A 21,355-nucleotide genomic window follows, 5' to 3' on the forward strand; every position below is an offset into this window, starting at 1 on the left:
TGGACTTCAATAGGGCTTTTTTTTTTTAGCCATGTGATTAGAGCCGGAGGCTCTAATAGGCTAAAAAAAAGTGTGGGCTCGAGGCGCAGAGCACTGCGCCTGAGCCCACCCAGTTGTGTGACAATAGCGAATGAAAATTCGCTATTGTCGCATCGATCCTCCTCCTGGCCAATCAGGAAGTGGGTCCTGAGACCTGTTTCCCGATTGGCCGAAAAGAGAAGCCATGTCATTGGGCATGGAGGAGGAGTGAGGAGACACAGAAGATGGGGAAGAAGCTGCCGCTGTCGCCTGCTGCTGCAGACGGGTGAGTGAGCCGGGGGTCCTGTACTGTCATGCTGTGGTCCGGGGGTGTGCGGCCTGGTGTGGTCCGGGGGGTGGTGGGGGGTGTATGGGGGCAGTGTGTGTATGTGTGTGTGTGTGTGTGTGTGTGTATATGTATATATAATATATATATTTTTTTTTTGTCCTGTTAACACTTAAAAAAAATAAAAAATAAACCCAAAAAATGCATATCCACGAAAGTGCCCCTCGGTGGAATAGAAAATGTACAGAGAGCACGTTGTAAATATTGATGTTTTCAGGCATTTTACTTCACTGATCTCACCTAAATGAAGAAAGCTCTCCTTCTGTGGATCTGAAGATTCAGCGTCGTCTCCAGGGGCTGTACGTTCTATTTCTGGCGTCATTGCAATCTGTAGCCAGGCTATCTCCATGGAGCCGCAATGTGTAATACTGACTTCTAGAGTTACATCTGATCTCCAGTCATCTCTTCAGTCTTACACAGTTGTACTGGCTTCTCTCCTGGACTGAAACTGTTTGCTGTGATTTCCCTGCATGCTGTGAGCTTCTCACAATGTGCATTAGAAGCTGCAGCAAGTCATTTAGAGCCCCGCCTCTATTTCTGGTTGGAGGACATCCAGCATCCAGCCCTTTTCTTCCCAATCTGCTCCTTTCGTTCATTGAATTTCAGTTCTGTCCTGCTGCTGTTTTTTTATGTGCCTCTGCCTCCGAACACTTCTCGTTTAATACACTATAAACACCTACTGTGTGTGTGCATGGACGCATAGGGTTGATTTACTAAAGGCAAATAGACTGTGCACTCTGTACGTGCAGTTGCCCCAGAGCTTATGCTGGCCATACACTATACAAGAAATCGGCCGAAATTTGGTCATTTGGACAGTTCATTCGTTTTTCGGCCAGTAAATCAGTTAATGGGCACAAATCGGTTGTGACGTATTTGAGCTGAAAAAACGAAGGACAAGTTTAGAAGTCCCCTGATGACGTCAGCACGCCTGACGAAACGTGCGTCGGGAGCGTGAGACCGTAGAGTTCCGGTTTGGTGGAACGCAGGCGCGGAGTGGCGTCCTATCCACCAGACCTGCCGTTTGTATTTGGAATGAAGGCGTTTTTGAACACAGCATTGTAGTAAGTGCAATTTTAATAATAAACCCAGAGTATTTAGACGTTATTACACTATTGGGGTCTCCTTTCTATTTTCTGCATTTGGATGTCCATGACCCCGGAGCTCCCTATATTAATTGAGCCTGCTATCTTGCTGATGAGGAAACAATGATAAGGACAGCTTGGAGCCTCTATTGGAGATCAATGCTGAATGTGACCCCCTGTAATTAAGGGGTCATATGTCTCTGGTAAGGAGTATCTAATCAGAGCACTGGGTGGAGGTTTATTGGTGAAGGCTTTTTTACATCAAGTTCAAGTCTTTTCAGATTGCTGAGACATCACTTTGCACTGAGCACTTTAAGGACTACATTATTTATATATTTATTTAATCACGTGAATCACTTCAAGAAGGACTGCATAATTTTATAATTTTATTGTTTATTTAATGATTGATTCACTTTTATTTATTTATTTATTTATTTATTTATTTATTTATCACTAGCTGATTTTGGTTATACCTGAATGTTGCATTGCTGCTATTTATGGTACAATATCAGCCGTATAAGCACTTAAGCACTTTTTGTGAAATTTTTTGTGAATTTTGATTGCTGAGCGCAATATATATATTCTTTGTTCAAAGTTTAGAAATTTACTGGTGAACGATAAATTGAAAGTTTAATGTTTCTCCTCTAAACTGTTTGCACTATGTATATGTAAAAAGAACAAAATACGGATCCATTTATGTCCATTGAACGATTTATCGGTCAATACATGATGGTTCGCTCTCACGGCCGAGTGTTCCTTTTTTAAAAATGAGTTTGAACGATTTTTTGTACAGAGTATGGCCAGCTTTAGTAAGGCTGGCCATACACGGATCAAATTTCGAAAGAATTTTCTTTTAAAAATCAAATTTCCAGTCATGAGCAGGTGGGCACCAGGGCAGTTATTACCCTGGACGCCGCCATGTGCACCACTGGGGTTCACTCATTTCAATCACTGACGGCTGACTTTGACCTCCCACCCTTCTTGTTCTTTAGATATATTCAGCTGCGGCATGCACTACAGGCTCAGTTCCCAGCTCCTGCCCCCACCTTGGCTAGACCTCCTGTCCTGGATATTATCCTTGGGGATAACCCAACCAAGTTGATATCTGCCCTCTATTCGGAACTACACCTTAAAGCAGGGGTCTTCAAACTGTGGCCCTCCAGTTGTTCAGGAACTACAATTCCCATCATGCCTAGTCATGTCTGTGAATGTCAGAGTTTTACAATGCCTCATGGGATGTGTAGTTCCACAACAGCTGGAGGGCCGTAGTTTGAGGAACCCTGCCTTAAAGCCACCAATGCTGTGACTGGCGGGGCTAGGACTCGCTGGGAAGGGGATCTGGGCCCACTGGATGAGACGGACTGGGACTCTATCCTTGAATGCCCGCGCCTCTCTTCCCTAAAGCTACCCGATAGATTGACCCAACTCTACATAATTCATAGAGCCTACTTAAGCACGTTACCGCCCCAACTTTAGTCTACACTGCCCCAGATGCCTTGCACACACTGGCACCTTCTTTCACCTGATTTGGTCATGCCAACTAATCCAATCCTTTTGCCTGCAGGTTGTCAAGTTCTTGCACAATCATTTGGGTTCCCCACTACAGCTGGACCCAAAGATATGTCTTCTGGGTTTATTCCCCGACTTGGCTATGGACAAATTCCTTTCCACATTCCTACATGAAACATTATTCAGTGCCCGTAAGCAGATAGCTAGGATGTGGATGCGGCCCCAGCCCCCTTCTATTCAGGCCTGGAGAGCAGATGTGAATTCCACCCTGTTATATAAAAAACTGATCTACCGCCATGGGCTGCCCGAGCAAATACGAGAAGGTTTCGGGGAGTCGGTTGGAGAGTGCTGTTACCTGCTCCAATTAGACCCCTCACTGTATTGCTGCATATGCCTTCTTTTGCTGTTGATTTTGAACTTGAGTTCTTTTTTTTTTTTCCCATTGCCTTTGGCCTACCAAACCCTTACTGCTCCTGTTATGACACTGGGTGAACTTATGTGCTATCGTGTTGCCTGTAAACACCCGTTGTATCTATGCATGATTCTTTACTCTGTACCGAGTATGTACCGAGTATGTCATTGCCCAATGTTTTCTTTGTGTAATGCACTGTTGCAATTGTTTCAATAAACTTTGTTTTAAGAGCCCATTCACACTAGCGCGACTTGTCAGGCGACTTGTCAGGCTGACAAGTCGCGGTCCATTGACCGCTACAGGACCCGTTCTAATAGGAGCGACACAAGTCGCTTCGACTTAGAAAAAGGGTCCTGTACTATTTTGGGGCGACCTCGGAGCGACTTGCATAGACTTCCATTATGTGAAGTCCCTGCAAGTCGCTCCGAAGTTGTGGTGCAATGTAATGCACAAGTCGCCCCCGAAGTAGTAAGGAGTCGTGTCGCGCTAATGTGAACCGGCTCTAAAAGAGAAAAATCTAATTTCATGCATTTTGTGATTCAATGTTACCACCATTGATTTCGAAATTCGACCAACCAAGCCTTCAATTTCACTTCATATTGCTACAGAAAAGAATTTCCGTAGCTGGAAATCTTCCTTTCTTTCCGGGAATTTTCTTTTCTTGCACTCATGCACATTTCTTGTTCGATTATAATTCTCGCACAATTCTCCCATCATTGATTAGAAAATCGTTTGTTTTTCAAAAAATTTCTTACATGCCTGATCATTCAAATTTGATGACCGCACGAAAATCAGCCGTTGCTGCGGCCCCACTAATAACGAAAATTCTTAGATAAGATTTTCGAAAGAGCTTAAATGAGGAAATGCTTGGCTGACTTTCATTATCCAAACTTGTGCAAGCAAACATGCAAAAATATATTTATTATTTCTCAGTGCATATGATTGGATATTCTTTGTAAAGTGAAGCTTTACCTCATATAGTAAGCTCTGGAGCAATTTCCCTTGCAAAGTGCACAGTCTATTTGCTTTAGTAAGTCAACCACCGTAGGCTAACACAAGGGTGTTTAGAGGCAGAAAAAACGCCAAACATCCTGAAAAGCAGTGTTTTTTTTTTTTTGTCTTCTTTATACCGAGTGTGCAAGAGACCTCGAGCATTATTTTAACCATTTTCACACTTGTGCAAGTGGTTTTACACCTGAAGAATTCCTCTCCTCCTAAAGAACTGCTCTCTTCCCTTCAGTGGCATAGCGTGGGCTGTCAGCGCCCAGGGCAAGGCAGGTAATTTGCACCCCCCAAACCTGTGGTCTTTTAGATATCCCATGATACCCCCCCCCCCCACTCTGATCAAACCCTGCAGATACTCCCACATTGATCACACCCAAGATACCCCCCCCCCCCCCCCCCAATTCCTCCACTCTGATTATACATCCAGAAACCCTACTCTAAACATAATCACACCCCCATTACACACAATCACCCCACATTTCACCGGTCCTGCAACACCAAGGACAGAGGCAGGAGAATATCTCCAACAGAATCTCCGGTGGAGACGGCTACAGCAACCAGCGGGGAGACGCCTCTACGCATAACGTGGCGCTCACTGCCTGCGCACACTAGGGATTAGGATCTGCGGCTGCCTGGGTTGCCTTATGGTGGCGCCAGCCCTATCTGTGCCTGTCTAAGTGCTGGGCCTGGGGCGACCGCACCAGCAGCCCCCCCCCCCCCCCCACGCTACACCACTGCTTCCTCTTGCTCAGCTCAGGAAACAAAGGCCTGAAGTGTGCAAAATTGCTTGAAAACCTGAAAAATACCTGAAAAACAAAAGGTTTTAAAAAGTACTAGGAATACACTCTGCTTATGCTCTGCTCAGGTTTGAATGCAGGCTAACTGTCATATCCTGGTTACCACAGAAACTGTGCTTGAATGATGCAATGTTCCTTTTCCGTTCTAGTCAGTTAAAATTCTAATTTTGATTACCATGCTGTGGATTTGTTGTCTTGGAAACCATAAGGATTAATATTTAAGTACTGATATACCACCAGCTGAGTTTGTATATTCCAGAAAAGTAAAGGTCATCAAGCAACAAACCTTGTATTTACTCTAGAGCAGGCTTTTGCGTGTCGCTAGGCCCTAATAGAGACACACACCTATAGCTGGGCACTTTCCATGCATTGTGAACCTATGGCAGCACCATCACTGAGGGGTGCGGGGGAATTGCTAGCAGCGCTAATCACAGTAACTGGAAGAGGAAATTCTAGAAAAAAAAAATGTTTAAATTTTTTTTTTTTTAGGCTGAAGCCAGGTCACAGGTATAGAAAGAACATTTAGCCCCCGTTCACACTGGGGCGACCTGTCAGGCGACCTGGTCGCCTGACAGGTCGCCTTCCATAGAGAAGCTGGTGACCCGTTCTAATAGGAGCGACACAAGTCGCTCCGACTTAGAAAAAGGGTCCAGAGCTTCTTTGGGGCAACCCGGAGCGACCTGCATAGACTTCAATGTTATGAAGTCCGTGCCGGCCTATGAGGTCGCCCCGGCAAGTAGCATCGCCCCAGTGTGAACGGGGCCTAAATCAGAGTTCTTGTAGACGGAAGTAAGAAAATAGACACAGTCGTCACAAACACAAAGCATTTCCTTTTCTGGTCAATGGGATTACCGCCAGTAATCCCCCATCACCGCTCAGTGATGGTGCTGACATAAAGGTTCACAATGCATGGAAAGTGCCTAGCTATAGGTGTGTTGGGGCCTAGCAACATGCAAAAGCCTGCTCTAGAGTTAACACAGGGTTTGTTGCTTGACAACCCTTACTTTTTTTTTAGAAAATACGATTCCATCTTGTGGTATAAGTGTATTTAAATTTATCCCTTATGTTTACCAAGACCACAAACTGACAGCATGTTGGGGTCATAATGGAAAGTGCCCAGCTATAGGTGTGTATATCAGTTTGGGCCTAGCGCCATATAAAAGCCTGTTCTAGAATAAACACAAGGATTTTTACTTGACAACCTTTTCTTCCTCTTTGCCGCTTGGATTATGTCCATTTTTTATTATTAGAACGGTCACAAGAGAGATCTTTTATGTACAGGAAATCTTGAGGCCTGGCTTCCTAAATGCTACCACTAATGTGTGTGCAGAATCATGATAATTAGAGGCAGGCTTTATTATTCCCCCCTCTTCCTATTGCAAGGACTGTCCATGTTGCCTACAGCAGCCAATTGCAGGCTTTTCTGTCTCAGCCCTTTTATTATCACTGTGAAAGAAAATTTATTTTTTTTTATACCAAAATGTTTTGCATTTCATTTCTATTTTAAACTTAATGGCTTGTTTTAGAAGGCGGTCATTTACAATCACTTTAAGTTTGGGCGTTGTGTATACAAACATCTGACAGGAATGTTTTCAGGGTTGCCCCTGGCAACGTAGTCAGATTCCTTTTTAGGGAACCTGCACTGAATGCTTGTGCATCAGCACATGTGGGCCTGAGCAAAGAATGAGCCCATCTAAGGTGTAATATAGGGGGTGCAAAAGGTGCAATTGTCAGTGGGACCTGGAGGCCAGAGAGCCAGTCCAAGAGGCTGGGAAAGTCGTTTTTGGCATCACAAAAAGTATTTTATAGATCGAATTCTGCTATGCGGTATATGGAGCTTAGGTGATGAGGGTCACAGGACATCTCCCAGGGTTATCTAGTTCTTGCGCATTTTTTGCAGCCAAGTTCAGTTTTTTCTATTACAGTGATTGTGGGTTAATGTGCAACGCTCTGTGCCCTTTACCCCCAGCCCTGAGATTCCACTGTGTTTATTTTATAGACATCAAGATGGCCAGCACAAAGGAAAAGCTGATTCACAATCTGGTGAGCGACCCTCCCTCTTCCCACAGCAAGGTCACCATCGTTGGCGTGGGCGCAGTGGGCATGGCTTGTGCCATCAGTGTCCTGCAGAAGGTGAGTTTTACTTATTTCATAAGTGGACTAAATGATTCGACCATGATCATTTTTAACTCAATTAACCACTTAAGCCCCGGGAAGATTTTACCCCCCTCCTGACCAGGGGGTTTTTTGCGATTTTTTTTTTTTTTTTTTTTTTTTACTGCGTGACTTTAACGGACAATTGCGCGGTTGTGCGACGCTGTACCTAAACTAATTTGACGTCCTTTTTTTTCCCACAAATAGAGCTTTCTTTTGGTGGTATTTGATCACCTGTGCGATTTTTTGATCATGCGCTATAAACAAAAAAATAGCGCCAATTTTGCAAAAATAACAATATTTTTCACATTTTTTATATGAAATTGCCCAAAAAAAATGTAAACAAAATTTTTTAAAATTTTCGACCAATTTGTTTTATGCTACATATGTTTGGTAAAAAAAAATCGCAAAAAGCGTATTTTGATTGGTTTGCGCAAAAGTTATCATGTTTACTAACTAAGGGAAAGATTTTTGTCATTTTTGTTGTTTTTTTTTTAACGCGTAATGGCGGCGATCTGCGATTTTTTTTTTTTTTTTTTTTTTTTTGCGGTACTGCGACATTGTGGCGGACAGATCGGACCCTTGACTGACATTTTTGACACTTTTGGGGTTACCAGTGACATTTCTACAGTAATCGGTGCTATACATATGCACTGTTACTGTAAAATTACACTGGCAGTGAAGGGGTTAACTTTTTTTGAGAGGGAGTGGTGGTGTGTGTCCCTAGGGGCGTGATTCTAACTGTGATTGGCTGTGGCTTGAGGTGTAAGAACAGAGATCAACGGTTCTACATAGTAGAACTGTATGATCACTGTTTCTACACAGGGGAGAATGACAGGCGGCTTGTTTACATCAGCCGCCTGCCTTTCTCCCTCTGCACCGACGATCGCCGAGTGACCGGCGGACATCGGGTCCGCCGGTCACACGCACGGACTTGCTGGGGAACGAGCCGGGGCGGGAGCGCGCTCGCCCGCTATTGGCTCCCAAGCAAGTGACAGGCTAGTGACATATATATATATATATATATACGTCACTTTGCCTGGCCGGGGCTGACTGCCAACGTATATCGTCGTGCGGCGGTCGGCAACCGGTTAAAGTGACGTTGTCATCCATTTTATACAAAATGCCTGCTGGTTTTTTTTTTTTTAAAAAACCTTCCTCTGTGCACCTCTCTGAAACTAGTTTCACTTTCTTACTAAAGGCTTCGAACTACCCATCCACCATTTCCCTGTGCTTACTGGCCACAGTACAGGTAGATGCCAAATTGGCAGGGCTTTGTCCCAAAGTCAGGAGACTTACAGTCCATCCTAAATAAGTGACACTAGGTTCCCAGGGGCACACAGAGGAGGGTCCCCTTTAAACTAAGCACTGCCTGTAAAAGAAGAACTTGTATGCCTACCTTTTTGGTTTCCTATTTTTCAAATTCTGGCTCTTTTCTGCTTCCTTGTCACTGTAGCTGGTCTACATCGAATTCTGGTTCCCATACCACCCGCTGTATTTCCTGTTGCCAGCTCATACATCAATATAGGGCAGTGATGGTGAACCTTGGCACCCCAGATGTTTTGGAACTACATTTCACATGATGCTAATGCACTCTGCAGTGTAGCTAAGCATTATGTGAAACGTAGTTCCAAAACATCTGGGGTGCCAAAGTTTGCCATAAATGATATAGGGCATAGGAGCCGGTTGGAGGATCAACTGTCTGTGGCAGGGGGAGCAGGTATTTGACAAACCCAGAATTGTGGAATACCTGCAGTGGCCAGGGAGCACAAAGCAATTGAGTTTGAAGAATGAGGGTGCCAAAAAGGAGAATCAGGGTGCCAAAAAGGTAAGCATAAACTCCTTTTTTTTTTTTTTTTTTTTTTTTTTAAGGGTCACTTTAAAGCTGGAAGTACACCTATTCATTTTTCTCCCGATTCCCTTTAATTTGAAATTAATTAAAACATATGAAAACTTACATCAATGCGAGCCATGACGCACATTTTAACGCCTGTGTAGAGATGCGATTTGATGCATTTCCATTGATTTCAATTGAAAACGCATCAAGCAGGAATGTTATGCCCCGTACACACGCGTCGAAAATAGGCAGGGAATTTTTGGCCAACGTCTGATCTGCCGATTTTCGGCTTGTTAGTATGATGCTTCCGACAACCAACTCCGACTTTTTGGCCGAAAAAAATCTGGTGTGCAGGCTATAAAATTTTTGTTGGCCGTCAACACAACGGCCGATTTTCGTGCAGTCAGTACAGATTTCGACAGGGAAAAATCTGATGAGCAAGACTGGGCATGCTCAGTGAAGAAAAAACACAAAGAAAACAAACCAACACATGACATCACTTCTGAAGTAGAATTTTGTTGGCCGAGAAAATTTGTGTGCAGTCTAGGCACATTCCAACCAACAAAACACAACTTGGACAAAAGTCGGACGATCGGTCTGCCGATAATCGTTGCGTGTGTACGAGGCTTTAAGTCCAGCTTCAATCTGTTGCTTTTTTATTGAATGCAATCCATGTGGTTAATCCTCTTCACTTTGCAGGAGCTGGCCGATGAACTTGCTCTGGTTGATGTGATTGAAGACAAACTGAAGGGTGAAATGATGGATCTCCAGCACGGCAGCCTTTTCCTGAAGACCCCAAAGATTGTCTCCAGCAAAGGTCTGTGTGTTTCTAGTAAACCTCCTGCTCCTTAGAGACGCCGAGCTACCACTGCTTACATTGGCACTTCACAGAAGAATAGGACATGCAATATTTTCTGTATCGTGCATTATTTAAACAATCATAATTTTTTTTTTTTAGTTTAATTTCATTAAAGATTTAGTCCCGGTTCATACATATGTGATGCGGGAACCCTGCAAATCCACTGCGGGTTCCCGCATCGCATTCAACTCGCTGGCAGTTCACACTGCCATATGCGAATCGCTGGGGGTGTCAATACAAAGTTAAAGACACCCCCAGATCAGTTTGCATATCGCAGTGCGAACTGTCAGTTTGGACATGAATCGGATCGCATAGGTGTAAACCACCATGCGATCTGATTCTGGTGCGGACCCAAAAAAGATCCTGTGCGAGTTTTGTCTGAATGCAATGCAAATTCAGCCATACAATGTGTATGGCTGAATTTGCATCGTATAGACATCGCATGTGATTTGCAGAGCAGTGCGCTTGGAATCACATGCGATGTCTGTCATCGCAGATATGTTAACCGACACTAAAGGTCACATGGGTATACTGAATTTACTGTTTGTTCGATTATAGCTCCATATGGCATTTCTTTTGTAAAAGTCAATTTATAAATATTTTAGCAATAGGTATTTGTTCCTAAGATTACGTAGTACAGTGGTCTCCAAACTGCGGCCCAAGGGCCGGATGTGGCCCTTTGTTAGCCTTTATCCGGTCCTTTGGACACTATTCCTCCTAAGGATATTGGGTACCACTCCTCCCACTGACACCACAGCAGAGCATAAATCCTGCCGCTGACATTGAGGCATTCTTCCTCCCACTATTATCAATGATGGGGCACTATTCTTTCCACCGACACCAACAATGGGGCACTGTTTCTTCCACTGACCCTAATGATGAGGTATTATCCCTCCCTCTAATACCAATAATGGGGCACTACTCCTCCGTCCTCCTCCTATTGACCACCAAGCCTAAGGCCATGCTGATGATGGGCCTGGGACATTTTCTACCCCCAGGGGCCACAATCCAACTCCCCTCAAGTCTGAAGGATGGTAAACCGTTTCTTTTGAGGTGTTCTGGAGGAGAGCAGGAAAAGGCGCCATAGCAGTTGGAGATGGGGGTTTCAAGGGTTATTGGGAATCTGTCACTATGCCCATTAAAATGACAGGTTCCCTTGAAAACAAATTCCACCTCACCCTATCAACTTATACTTTTGCTGGGATCCTTTGTTGCTCCGTTGCTCCCCTGGATTGCTCTGATTTCTAGAGCTAAGCCCTCTGAAAGCACTGATGCAGAGCAAACTGAACCTTCCCACCACACATTGCGGCATTTGGGTCTGGCAATTGGCTGCTTATCCTGGGAGGAAAGGAGATCACATGCTCCTCCATACCATGAAGTACTAGGTATTCCATTTAGGTTCTAACAGAATAATGTAGTGGCCATGAGAAGAGACACAAAGGTATAAGTGGATGAGGAAAAGAGTGAGCTTTCACGAGAACCAGAGATTGTCCATCTAAAAAGCCTCTGTTTGTTTACTCCCAAAGTAATAAAAAACATTTTCAAAGCGTAGCACTGCCCCCTTGAGGAAAGCTGGATATCAAACTTTCAGGTCCCACTGGGTTACCGTTGGCAACACTGGGGTTCACAATTTCACACTTCTTGGCTCAGTCAATGATCAGTCCAGGGGTATGTAGTTGCACAATTCACAAGTTGCAAGGACTCCTATCTGATGATGCAGCCAGGCTGCTGATTCACTTTGTCACTTAGGTAGATTTGGGTTTAAGCCTCTTGCCAGAAGACTTGGTGAACTACATTTCTCTTTGGGACACTCTCCTCAGTATCCCCTTTCTGGACTGCTGACACCCGTCCACTGACTATCCTATCCTTTTGGGGTGGCTTCCCTCAGGTCGGGCCCCTTGACACGATTCCCTGTACTTGCGATACTGTTTTTATAGGGTCTCCAGTGTCTCCTCACTCAGTCAGCTCCTGGACCTCTGGGTTCAGCTCCTTTCCTCTGGCCCTCAGGACGACCTCCTGATGCCACGTTCCACTGCTACAGAGGAGGAGGCAGCCGCCCCCTCCCTCCGGGACTCTGCCAAAAAAACCTGAAGCACGTGTGCTCCTGGCTTTTATACAGTATCCCATAATGCATTGAGACAACCAATCTCTGACAATCACCGGGACTGTATCAAAGCCCGTGTACCCATTGGTCAGATTTCCTCTCACTGTCCAACATGCCTCCCTATTGGACCAGTGTAAAACACTATCTAGAACCAATGAATCACACACTAAACACACAGAGAAGACCTAACTCACAGATCCTGCTCTCTGGTAGGCAGAAAGCAATATACATTTGCCTGCTACTTCTCTGATAGGCAGACAGAGCCAAAAACTATACTCTTTCACTAGCACCTACCTAGGAAGGTGCTACAAAAGCAAATTGGCATGTTAAATGCTTTATAAAGAAATGTAATTTCCTTCTTTTAGTCAATAGTAAATTAATCTGGAAAGCTGGATCTCTCCTGTACCTTACCAGATAGTTCTGTGGGGAGAGCCTTAGCAGGGCTTTTGCATTTTTCCCAATGCTCCTCCTGTTAACAGTGCCAGCATCTAAGGGGCTAGAGCAGTGATTTCACTGCAGAAGGAAGAGCATTGTCTTGCCATCAAAGAAAATGCCTTACCAATGATTCTACTGGCAGGTTCAAAAGATTCCAGAATGTACTTAGAAAAACAGAAAGCCCCATCTTACTGGTAAGGATAGTCTACCTCACATACCGTATATACTCGAGTATAAGCTGACCCGAATATAAGCCGAGACCCCTAATTTTACCACAGAAAAGTGGGAAAACTTATTGACTCGTGTATAAGCCTAGGGTGGGAAATGCAGCAGCTACTGGACCCAACTGGACCACTACAAGACACAAAACAGGGGCTGCGGGCATGGTACAGGAGATGGCACAGGTCATGGTATAGGCATGGCACAGGTCATGGTATAGGCATGGCACAGGTCATGGTATAGGCATGGCACAGGTCATGGTATAGGCATGGCACAGGTCATGGTAAGGGCATGGCACAGGTCATGGTAAGGGCATGGTACAGGCATGTCACAGGTCATGGTACAGGTCATGGTACAGGAGATGGTAGAGGCATGGCACAGTAGGTAGAGGCATGGCACAGTAGGTAGAGGCATGGCACAGTAGGTAGAGGCATGGCACAGTAGGTAGAGGCATGGCACAGTAAGTACAGGCATAGCACAGGAGATTCAGTGCTGCGGGCATGGTACAGGAGAATGTCCTGTACCATGCCCGCAGCACTGCATGAGGAAATGCAGGGGCTGCGGAGGAGTCTCACTTACCTGTTGGTGAGCCGCTTTCAATTTAAAATCGCGCCGCCCGGCGCCAATACTACGTCACGGCAAATGCGCCGCCGATGCTCGAGAAAACCCGAACACGTTCGGCTATTCCCAGGCATACCGCACATGCGCAGTGACACGTCGGCGCCGATCGGCGCCATTTTTAAAAACACAGTGAAGCCACTGACTCGAGTATAAGCCAAGGGGGGCACTTTCAGCATGAAAAAACATGCTGAAAAACTCGGCTTATACTCGAGTATATACGGTATATGATTTATAGTTTGACCATAGTTCGACTTAAAGCACTCCTGATCAGGGCAGGTGTGCACTGTAGTGTGACATGAGCTGCAGCGCTTGGCAACAGGTAGTGAAGGCTCAAAGCTGATCTATACAGCTTCCATATGAAAGAGGAATATTCAGCTCATGCAGAAAAAACGATTTTTCTACCAATCATTTTTTTTGTGTAAAATATTTTGATGAGCTAAAGGTACAATAATGTGTTAGCTCACTTATGTGGCTTTGTATTCACGTAGTTATGCAAAACGTGACTGTAGAGGTACAAGGTTAACTGGATATCCCATCTTTGTTCCAGATTACAGCGTTACGGCCCACTCCAAGCTGGTGGTGATCACAGCTGGCGCTCGTCAACAGGAAGGAGAGAGCCGCCTGAACCTGGTCCAACGCAACGTCAACATCTTCAAATTTATCATTCCCAATATTGTGAAATACAGTCCAAACGCCATACTGCTTGTCGTCTCCAACCCTGGTGAGTCATCTGAATTGCCTGTGTCACCACTAACCCGAAAGGGCTACTAATACGGCTACAATCACCTCAAGCCAACAAGGCTACACTCATTAATTGGGTTTCAGGTGATGTGAAAAGATTAATTTTGCCTCTACTGCAGAAAGACTTTTATTGCTGTCTGTGTGCTGTTGGAGTGGTTTGGTTTGCTTCCTGTCCAGGTGACCACACAGTAACTGATTCCAACCGGGGCTGTACCGCTGTTCTCTCAGAACACCGCTACCTATCAGATTCTGCAACCGGAAGTGACGTTCGGATGAGAACAACTTACTGCGCATGTGCCATGTGTTCCAATATAGCCGATATGCGTTCCAATAAGTTTCCTAATGTGACAGAACAGGAAGCGGCGGCAAACATCTTCTTACATCCACACAAGTCTTGAATTTTACATTTATTTTATCAGTAAACTTATCTTTTATACTGAATAACAGTATTACATTTGTATTATTATTATTATTATTATTATTATTATTGTAATACAGGCATACCCCACTTTAAGTACACAATGGGACCAGAGCATGTATGTAAAACGAAAATGTACTAAAGTGAAGCAATACCTTTTTCACTTTGCAATGCATGTAAATACACTAGCTCTATAGGAAATTTTGGTCAGCTTGACATGGCACTGCTCCCAAACCATAAGTGACAAGGACACCGAACTTGGGGAGCATGGGAACAAGGACTATGAAATGGCAGATTACCTAGACAAGCTGGCCGACCACAAAATAGGATATGTTGTAGTCCTGGGTCCCCTCTCGATGCTCCCTAAGTTTGGTATCCCTGTCACTTATGGTTTGGGAGTAGTGCCATGTCAAGCTGACCAAGATCTCCCCTAGACGCCAATGTTAAAAATCGGGAGTAGTGCAATGCCAAGCTGACCAAGCTGTGTCCGTCCTCGCAAATGTGTACGTAAAGTGAGTGTACGTAAAACGGGGTATGCCTGTATAGTAAATATAGCGAGAAATATTATTATTGTAATATAGTAAATATAGCGAGAAACCTGCAGGTAGGTGGCGACGGCCATCTTGGTACACCCTGCACTGCTCAGCGACAAACTGATTATATAGTGAAATAGACTATTTCACTCGGTCGCTGTTAAATAGTCTATTTCAGTATATAAGGTGAGTATACTGCTAAAATGTAAAATTCAAGACTTGCATGGGTGTAAGAAGATGTCCGCCGCTGCTTTCGTGTTCTGACACATTAGGAAACCTATTGGAATGCATCGCAGCCATGTTGGAACACATGGCGCATGCGCAGTAAGTTCTCGTCCGAAAGGTCACTTCCGGTTGCAGAATCTGATAGGTAGCGCTATTCTGATAGAACACCGCACATGAGGCCAATTGAGGTGGTTGCATTAGGCAGCACTCAGTGGGTGGCAGACTGGCAGCACTGAGGCTGGAGTTTGGATACTAGACACCCTGTTCTCTGTGCATGTTCAGTCCTGTGTATCTTTAGCCCCCAGGCCGCACTCCGTCATTGGTTGGTATAGTGCAGGTGGCAGCACCCCAGGGACCTGCATCCTAACTAGAGCTGCACAATTCTGAATAAAATGAGAATCCCAATTCTTTTGCTTAGAATAAAGATCACGATTCTCGGCATAACATCATCTTTTACATTATACAAACAAATTGGGCTAACTCTTTACTGTTACATTTTTTTTTTAATTCAATAAAGTGTATTTTTCCCAAAAAACTGGGTTTGAAAGACTTCTACGCAAATACAGTGTGACTGATCGCCATTTTTTCTCCAGGGTCTCTGCTTTGATCTAAGGCTACGTTCACATGGGGGCGTAGTGGATCACGGGCAGAATCGCCACGATTCTGCCCGCGATTCGGAATCATTGCAAATCGCGGGACGCCTGTGCGATGCCCATGATTTGCAATGGCACCCCAAACGCTGTGCAATGTTGCCACGATTTCCGCCTGCCGAATTGCGGTAACATCGCGCAAACAGAATCGCAGGGCGCCTGTCGCCCAAAAAAGGTACAAGAGCTTCTTTTGGGCGTCCCGCGATTCTGTTTGCGCGATGTTACTGCGATTCGGCAGGTGGAAATCGCGGCAACATCGCACAGCGTTTGGGGTGCTATTGCAAATCACTGGCATCGCACAGGCATCCCGCGATTTGCTATGATTCTGGATCGTGGGCAGAATCACGGCGATGTGAATGTAGCCTAAGGCTCGGTTCACACTTATGCGATGCGGAAAGGCTGCGAATTCGCAGCCTGTTCCCGCATCGCAAACGCACCCCGGCAGTTCACACTGCCATATGCGATACGCTGGGGGTGTCAATGTTATATTAACGACACCCCCAGTTTGATCGCATATCACAGTGCGAACTTGCAGTTTGCACAGGATCGGATCGCACAAGTGTGAACCGCTGTGTGATCCGATCCTGATGCGGCTGCAAAAAAGGGTCCTGTGCGTGTTTGCTGCGGGTGCGGTGCGAATTTAGCCATACAAAGTGTATGGCTAAACTCGCACCGCACAGCCGATCGCATGTAATGAAGGAGCAGTGCGCTCCGATATTACATGCGATCGGCGCAGCCGCATCAGTGTGAACCGGGACTAAAAGGAAATGATACATTGTAAAACATTGTGTTTTATAGTTATCTCACAGCCTTTAACAATGTTGATAAACATTTGCAGGAGGCTTTTTTTTTTTTTTGTTTGTTTGACAACTGTGAATGAGCAGAGAACAGCTATTTATGAATCAAGGAAATACCATTTTAAGATCGTAAAAGGGGGGGGGGGGGGTGAATCAAGATCGCAATTTTTTTTTTTGATCGTGCAGCTCTAATTCTAATGAGCCACAATCCTGTAGGACCTGGGCTGCCAGTGTCCTAGCAACCAGTGACTGTGTGGCCCAGGGCACCAGTGTCCTAGCAACCAACAGCATCTGCCCTCAGCATAGCCCTGCTGCTGAACCCTACTGGCCCTGTCAAAAATTAAAAGTTTTGGCTGGCGTTGGTTTCTAACCCCTTAACGCCGACGTAGTCGTAACTGTTTTTTAGAGCCGAGGGTCGGCTTTCTTGTAATAACAGATGTGGCTAAGCAGACCCTCCGCCGTTATAGCAAGCAGCGGGAGGGGATGTTCCCTCCCACCACTCCGCCCGGGTCTCCCGTCTCACCGAGAATCCACTTTGATCAGGTCTCGGATCTAGTAACCCGGAAGCGATGACAAAACATCAATTCCGGTTTACTAGAGTCTTAAAGCTGCCAGTTTTAAAAAAAATAGAAAGTATTCAAAAATGCTGATTTTGAATACTTAAGTGCAGAGGAGGGGTTGGGGGTCTTTTAGACCCCCAGATCCCTCCATAAAGAGTACCTGTCACTGCCTATTAATGTCACAAAGGATGTTTACATTCCTTGTGACAGCAATAAAAGTGATTAAAAAAAATAAAAATTAAAAAGGACAGTGTATTTAAGTAAAATAAATAAGAAAAAATTGTAAATCTCCCCATCCCTCCATGCTTGCGCAGAAAAGCAAACGCATGTGTAAGTCGCGTCCGAAAATGTAAACGGTGTTCAAACCACACATGTGAGGTATCTCCATGATCGTTGGAGCGGAAGCAATAATTCTACCACTAGACCTCTTCTGTAACTCTAAACTGGTAACCCGTAAACATTTTTAAATCGTTGCCTATGGAGATTTTGAAGTACTGTAGTTTGTCGCCATTTCACGAATGTGCGCCATTTTAAAGCATGATGTGTTGGGTATCTATTTACTCTGTGTGACATTATACAAAAAAAGGGCTATTTTTACCTTTTTTTTTTTTTCCTTAAATTCATAAGTGTATTTTCCTAAAAAAAAAAATTGCGTTTGCAAGACCGCTGCACAAATACAGTGTGACATAAAATATTGCAACAACCACCATTTTATGAGAAAGAGAAGCAGTGAAGGAGTGCATGTAAGGTGAGTATTGGGGGGGTTCAGGGGGGTCCCCTTTTGCAGAAACACTGTCACTTTGTCCTGCAAGGCAAGGTAGCTTTGTATCTAAGAAATCCCTTGTATGATATACAAGTAAATCTGTATATAGTATTTCTCTATCGTTCGTTGATGGACACAGCTCTTCACATTCTTGACCATAGGGTAATATTGCCACCTTTAGGGCTAGGCAGAAAAAAAGAACAAGCACTGCCCCTTGGCAGTACTAACTGGTAGTAAACCCCCCACACTGCTACAGGCAGCTCAGTTTTTTTTTTTTTTTTTTTCTGCCTAGTCTAGGAGTAAGGACCTGATCTGCCGTGGCCTGAGGCTCTGTAGGTTTTTGTTTTTATTCTCACTTCTGCAGCAACTTCAATCAACTGCTGGGCTGGGTGACAGGCTGGATAATATAGATCCTTGTAGTCTCCCCAGCCTGGCCACCGAACACACACAAACCTTAACTAAGCACTGGGTCAGCCGCGACGAGCCCGATCCTGGACCGGGGCGGCTGGTGAGTTAAACGTCTCGCAAGGGCACATATGACCAGACATCTGTCTGTGTCACCATAGCCGACAGCCCCCCCCCCCCCCCCTCACCTCGGTGTGAAGTGGATCTGTCTTGGGTGTGTTACCCGCAACCCCTACTAGATTGGTAAGTACGTCCCATCTTGGACGCAGTGCAGGGTGTGGGTACCCCTTGGGGCGGTGGGTCCTGTGGGTTCTCCTCTCCCCCTGCAATGTTGGCTGCCTCGTCCCTCACCAGCTCCCACTTGCCAGTTCCCCTTTTCTTTCTGTCCCCTGTCTGCTGCCCCCCCCCCCCCCCCACCAGACTTGCCCTCTTTCCTTCTGGGGGTTCCCCTGTTCGGCTCTCCATACCCTCCAGGTGCAGGGTGTGCGACCGGTGGTCTATAAAGATGCCGCTACCCATCATATTGTGCAACAGAAGTCACGTTTGGACCAAAAAACACTTACTGCGCATGCGCAAAGACGGGTAACGGTAATCTGATAGAACACCCATGCGGACATCTTACTACACCCAGTTACGTCTTTTCATTTCATAGTAATTTTAGCAATAAAGTGAGCGTATGTAAAAAAATATATAGTAGTATATTGATATCTATGATTCTGTTTGGATGTTTCATTTTGAAAGTATAAAGTGTTAGCGCTGAGCAGTGCGGGGTGTGCCAACATGGCCTCTGCCACCTTCCTACTGCTGGCGTCCAGCTTCTTTCAAAATGTAACATCAAAACAGCATCACAGATGTCAGTATACTATATTTATATCCTCTCACTGAAAAAGTGAGAGGATATTTGCTGAAACTACTCAGAAATTTAAGACGTAGCTGGGTGTAGTAAGATGTCCGTATGGCTGTTCTATCAGGTTACCGCTACCCATCAGATCATGAAGTGTTTGGAACACACAGCGCTGTGAAATGCATGGTGGAATGCATCGCACATGCACAGGAAGTGTTTTTTTTGGTCCATACGTCCCTTCCGTTGCACAATCTGATGGGTAGCGGTGTACCCATCAGATGGTGTAACGGAAAAGACATTCTGACCAAAAAATACTTACTGTGCATGCGCTATGCGTTCCACGGCGCTATGTGATCCAAACACTTCATGATCTGACAGTGGTAATCTGATAGAAGACCCATGTGGACATGTCACTACACCCAGCTGCGTCTTTCATTTCAGAGTAACTTTAGCAATGAAGTGAACGTATATAAATAAATATAGTATATTGATATCTGTAAATGTTTGGATGTGTAATTTTTAAAGCATAAAGTGCTAGTGCTGAGTAGTGCCGGGTGTACCAACATGGCCACCACCACCTTCCTACTGCTGGCGTCCAGCTTCTTTAATTCAAGACGTAGTTGGGTGTAGTAAGATGTCCGCATGAGCGTTCTATCATATTACTGCTACCGGTCAGCTCATGAAGTGTTTGGAACGCATAGCGGTGTGGAACGCATGGTGTGGAATGCATCGTGCATGCACAGTAATGCTGGCCATACACTAAGGATCGTTTGAAAATCTGTCATTTGGTCCGATCGTTCGTTTTTCGTCCTGTTAATGGCCACAAATAGAAAATCGTTTTTTAACTTTTCAGAGCCGAAAAATCGAAGGAACAGTTTTGAAAATCCGCCGAACAATTAATTGAAAGGTTAATGTTTCTCGGCCGACCTGTTTGCACTGGGCATATGTGACAAAATGAACAAAAAACTGATTCTTTTATGTCCATTGAACGATTTATTGTTCAAAATTCGATCATCACATGATGGCACAATCGTCAGCTCTCACGGCCGATTTTTCGTTTTTCGAAAACGAGTTCGCCCGATATTTCGGTTAGTGTATGGCCAGCTTCAGTGTTTTTTTTTTTTTTGGTCCAAATGTCACTTCCGTTGCACAATCTGATGGGTAGCGGTGTTTTATAATATTCTCGCTACACATTCGATTGTGTAACGGAAGTGACGTTCGGACCAAAAAATATTTACTGTGCATGCGCTATGCGTTCCACGGCGCTATGCGTTCCAAACACTTCATGATCTGACAGCGGTAATCTGATAGACCCATGTGGACATGTCACTACATTCAGCTAAGTCTTTCATTTCAGAGAAATTTTAGCAATAAAGTGAACGTATATAAATATAGTATATTGATATCTGTAAATCTGTTTGGATGTGTCATTTTTAAAGCATAGGGTTAGCACTGAGTAGTGCCGGGTGTACCAACATGGCCACTACCACCTTCCTACTGCTGGTGTCCAGCTTCTTTAATTCAAGACGTAGTTGGGTGTAGTAAGATGTCCGCATGGGCGTTCTATCATATTACTGCTACCAGTCAGCTAATGAAGTGTTTGGAACGCATAGCGGTGTGGAACGCATGGTGGAACGCATCGCGCATGTACAGTAAGTATTTTTTTGGTCCAAACGTCACTTCTGTTGCACAGACTGATGGGTAGCGGTGTTTATCATATTCTCGCTGCCCATCAAATTGTGTAACGGAAGTGACATTCTGACCAAAAAATACTTACTGTGCATGTGCTGTGCGTTCCACGGCGCTATGCGTTCCAAACACTTCATGATCTGACAGCGGTAATCTGATGCAGGGTGTGCGACCGTTGTTCTATAAGGATGCCGCTATTCATCGTATCGTGCAACAGAAGTCGCGTTCGGCCACAAAACACTTACTGTGCATGCGCGATGAAGGGTAGTGGTAATCTGATAGAAGACCCATGTGGACATGTCACTACACCCAGCTACGTCTTTCATTTCAGA

General features: G+C 44.9%; 1 protein-coding gene across 1 annotated transcript in view; it reads left to right on the forward strand.

Moving 5' to 3' along the window:
* Nucleotides 1–7,167: 7,167 nt before the first annotated feature.
* Nucleotides 7,168–21,355, forward strand: part of LOC309565198 (L-lactate dehydrogenase A chain) — a 31,839-nt gene continuing 17,651 nt past the window's right edge. Inside the window, exons 1-3 of the mRNA XM_082269992.1 lie at nucleotides 7,168–7,302; nucleotides 9,860–9,977; nucleotides 13,946–14,119. Of these exons, the coding sequence (XP_082126118.1) occupies nucleotides 7,177–7,302; nucleotides 9,860–9,977; nucleotides 13,946–14,119 (418 nt within the window). The 5' untranslated portion in view covers nucleotides 7,168–7,176. The remainder of the gene's footprint in view (nucleotides 7,303–9,859; nucleotides 9,978–13,945; nucleotides 14,120–21,355) is intronic.

This window comes from Pelophylax lessonae (genome assembly GCF_965119305.1).
Source record: "Pelophylax lessonae genome assembly, chromosome: 10".
Taxonomy (NCBI): domain Eukaryota; kingdom Metazoa; phylum Chordata; class Amphibia; order Anura; family Ranidae; genus Pelophylax; species Pelophylax lessonae.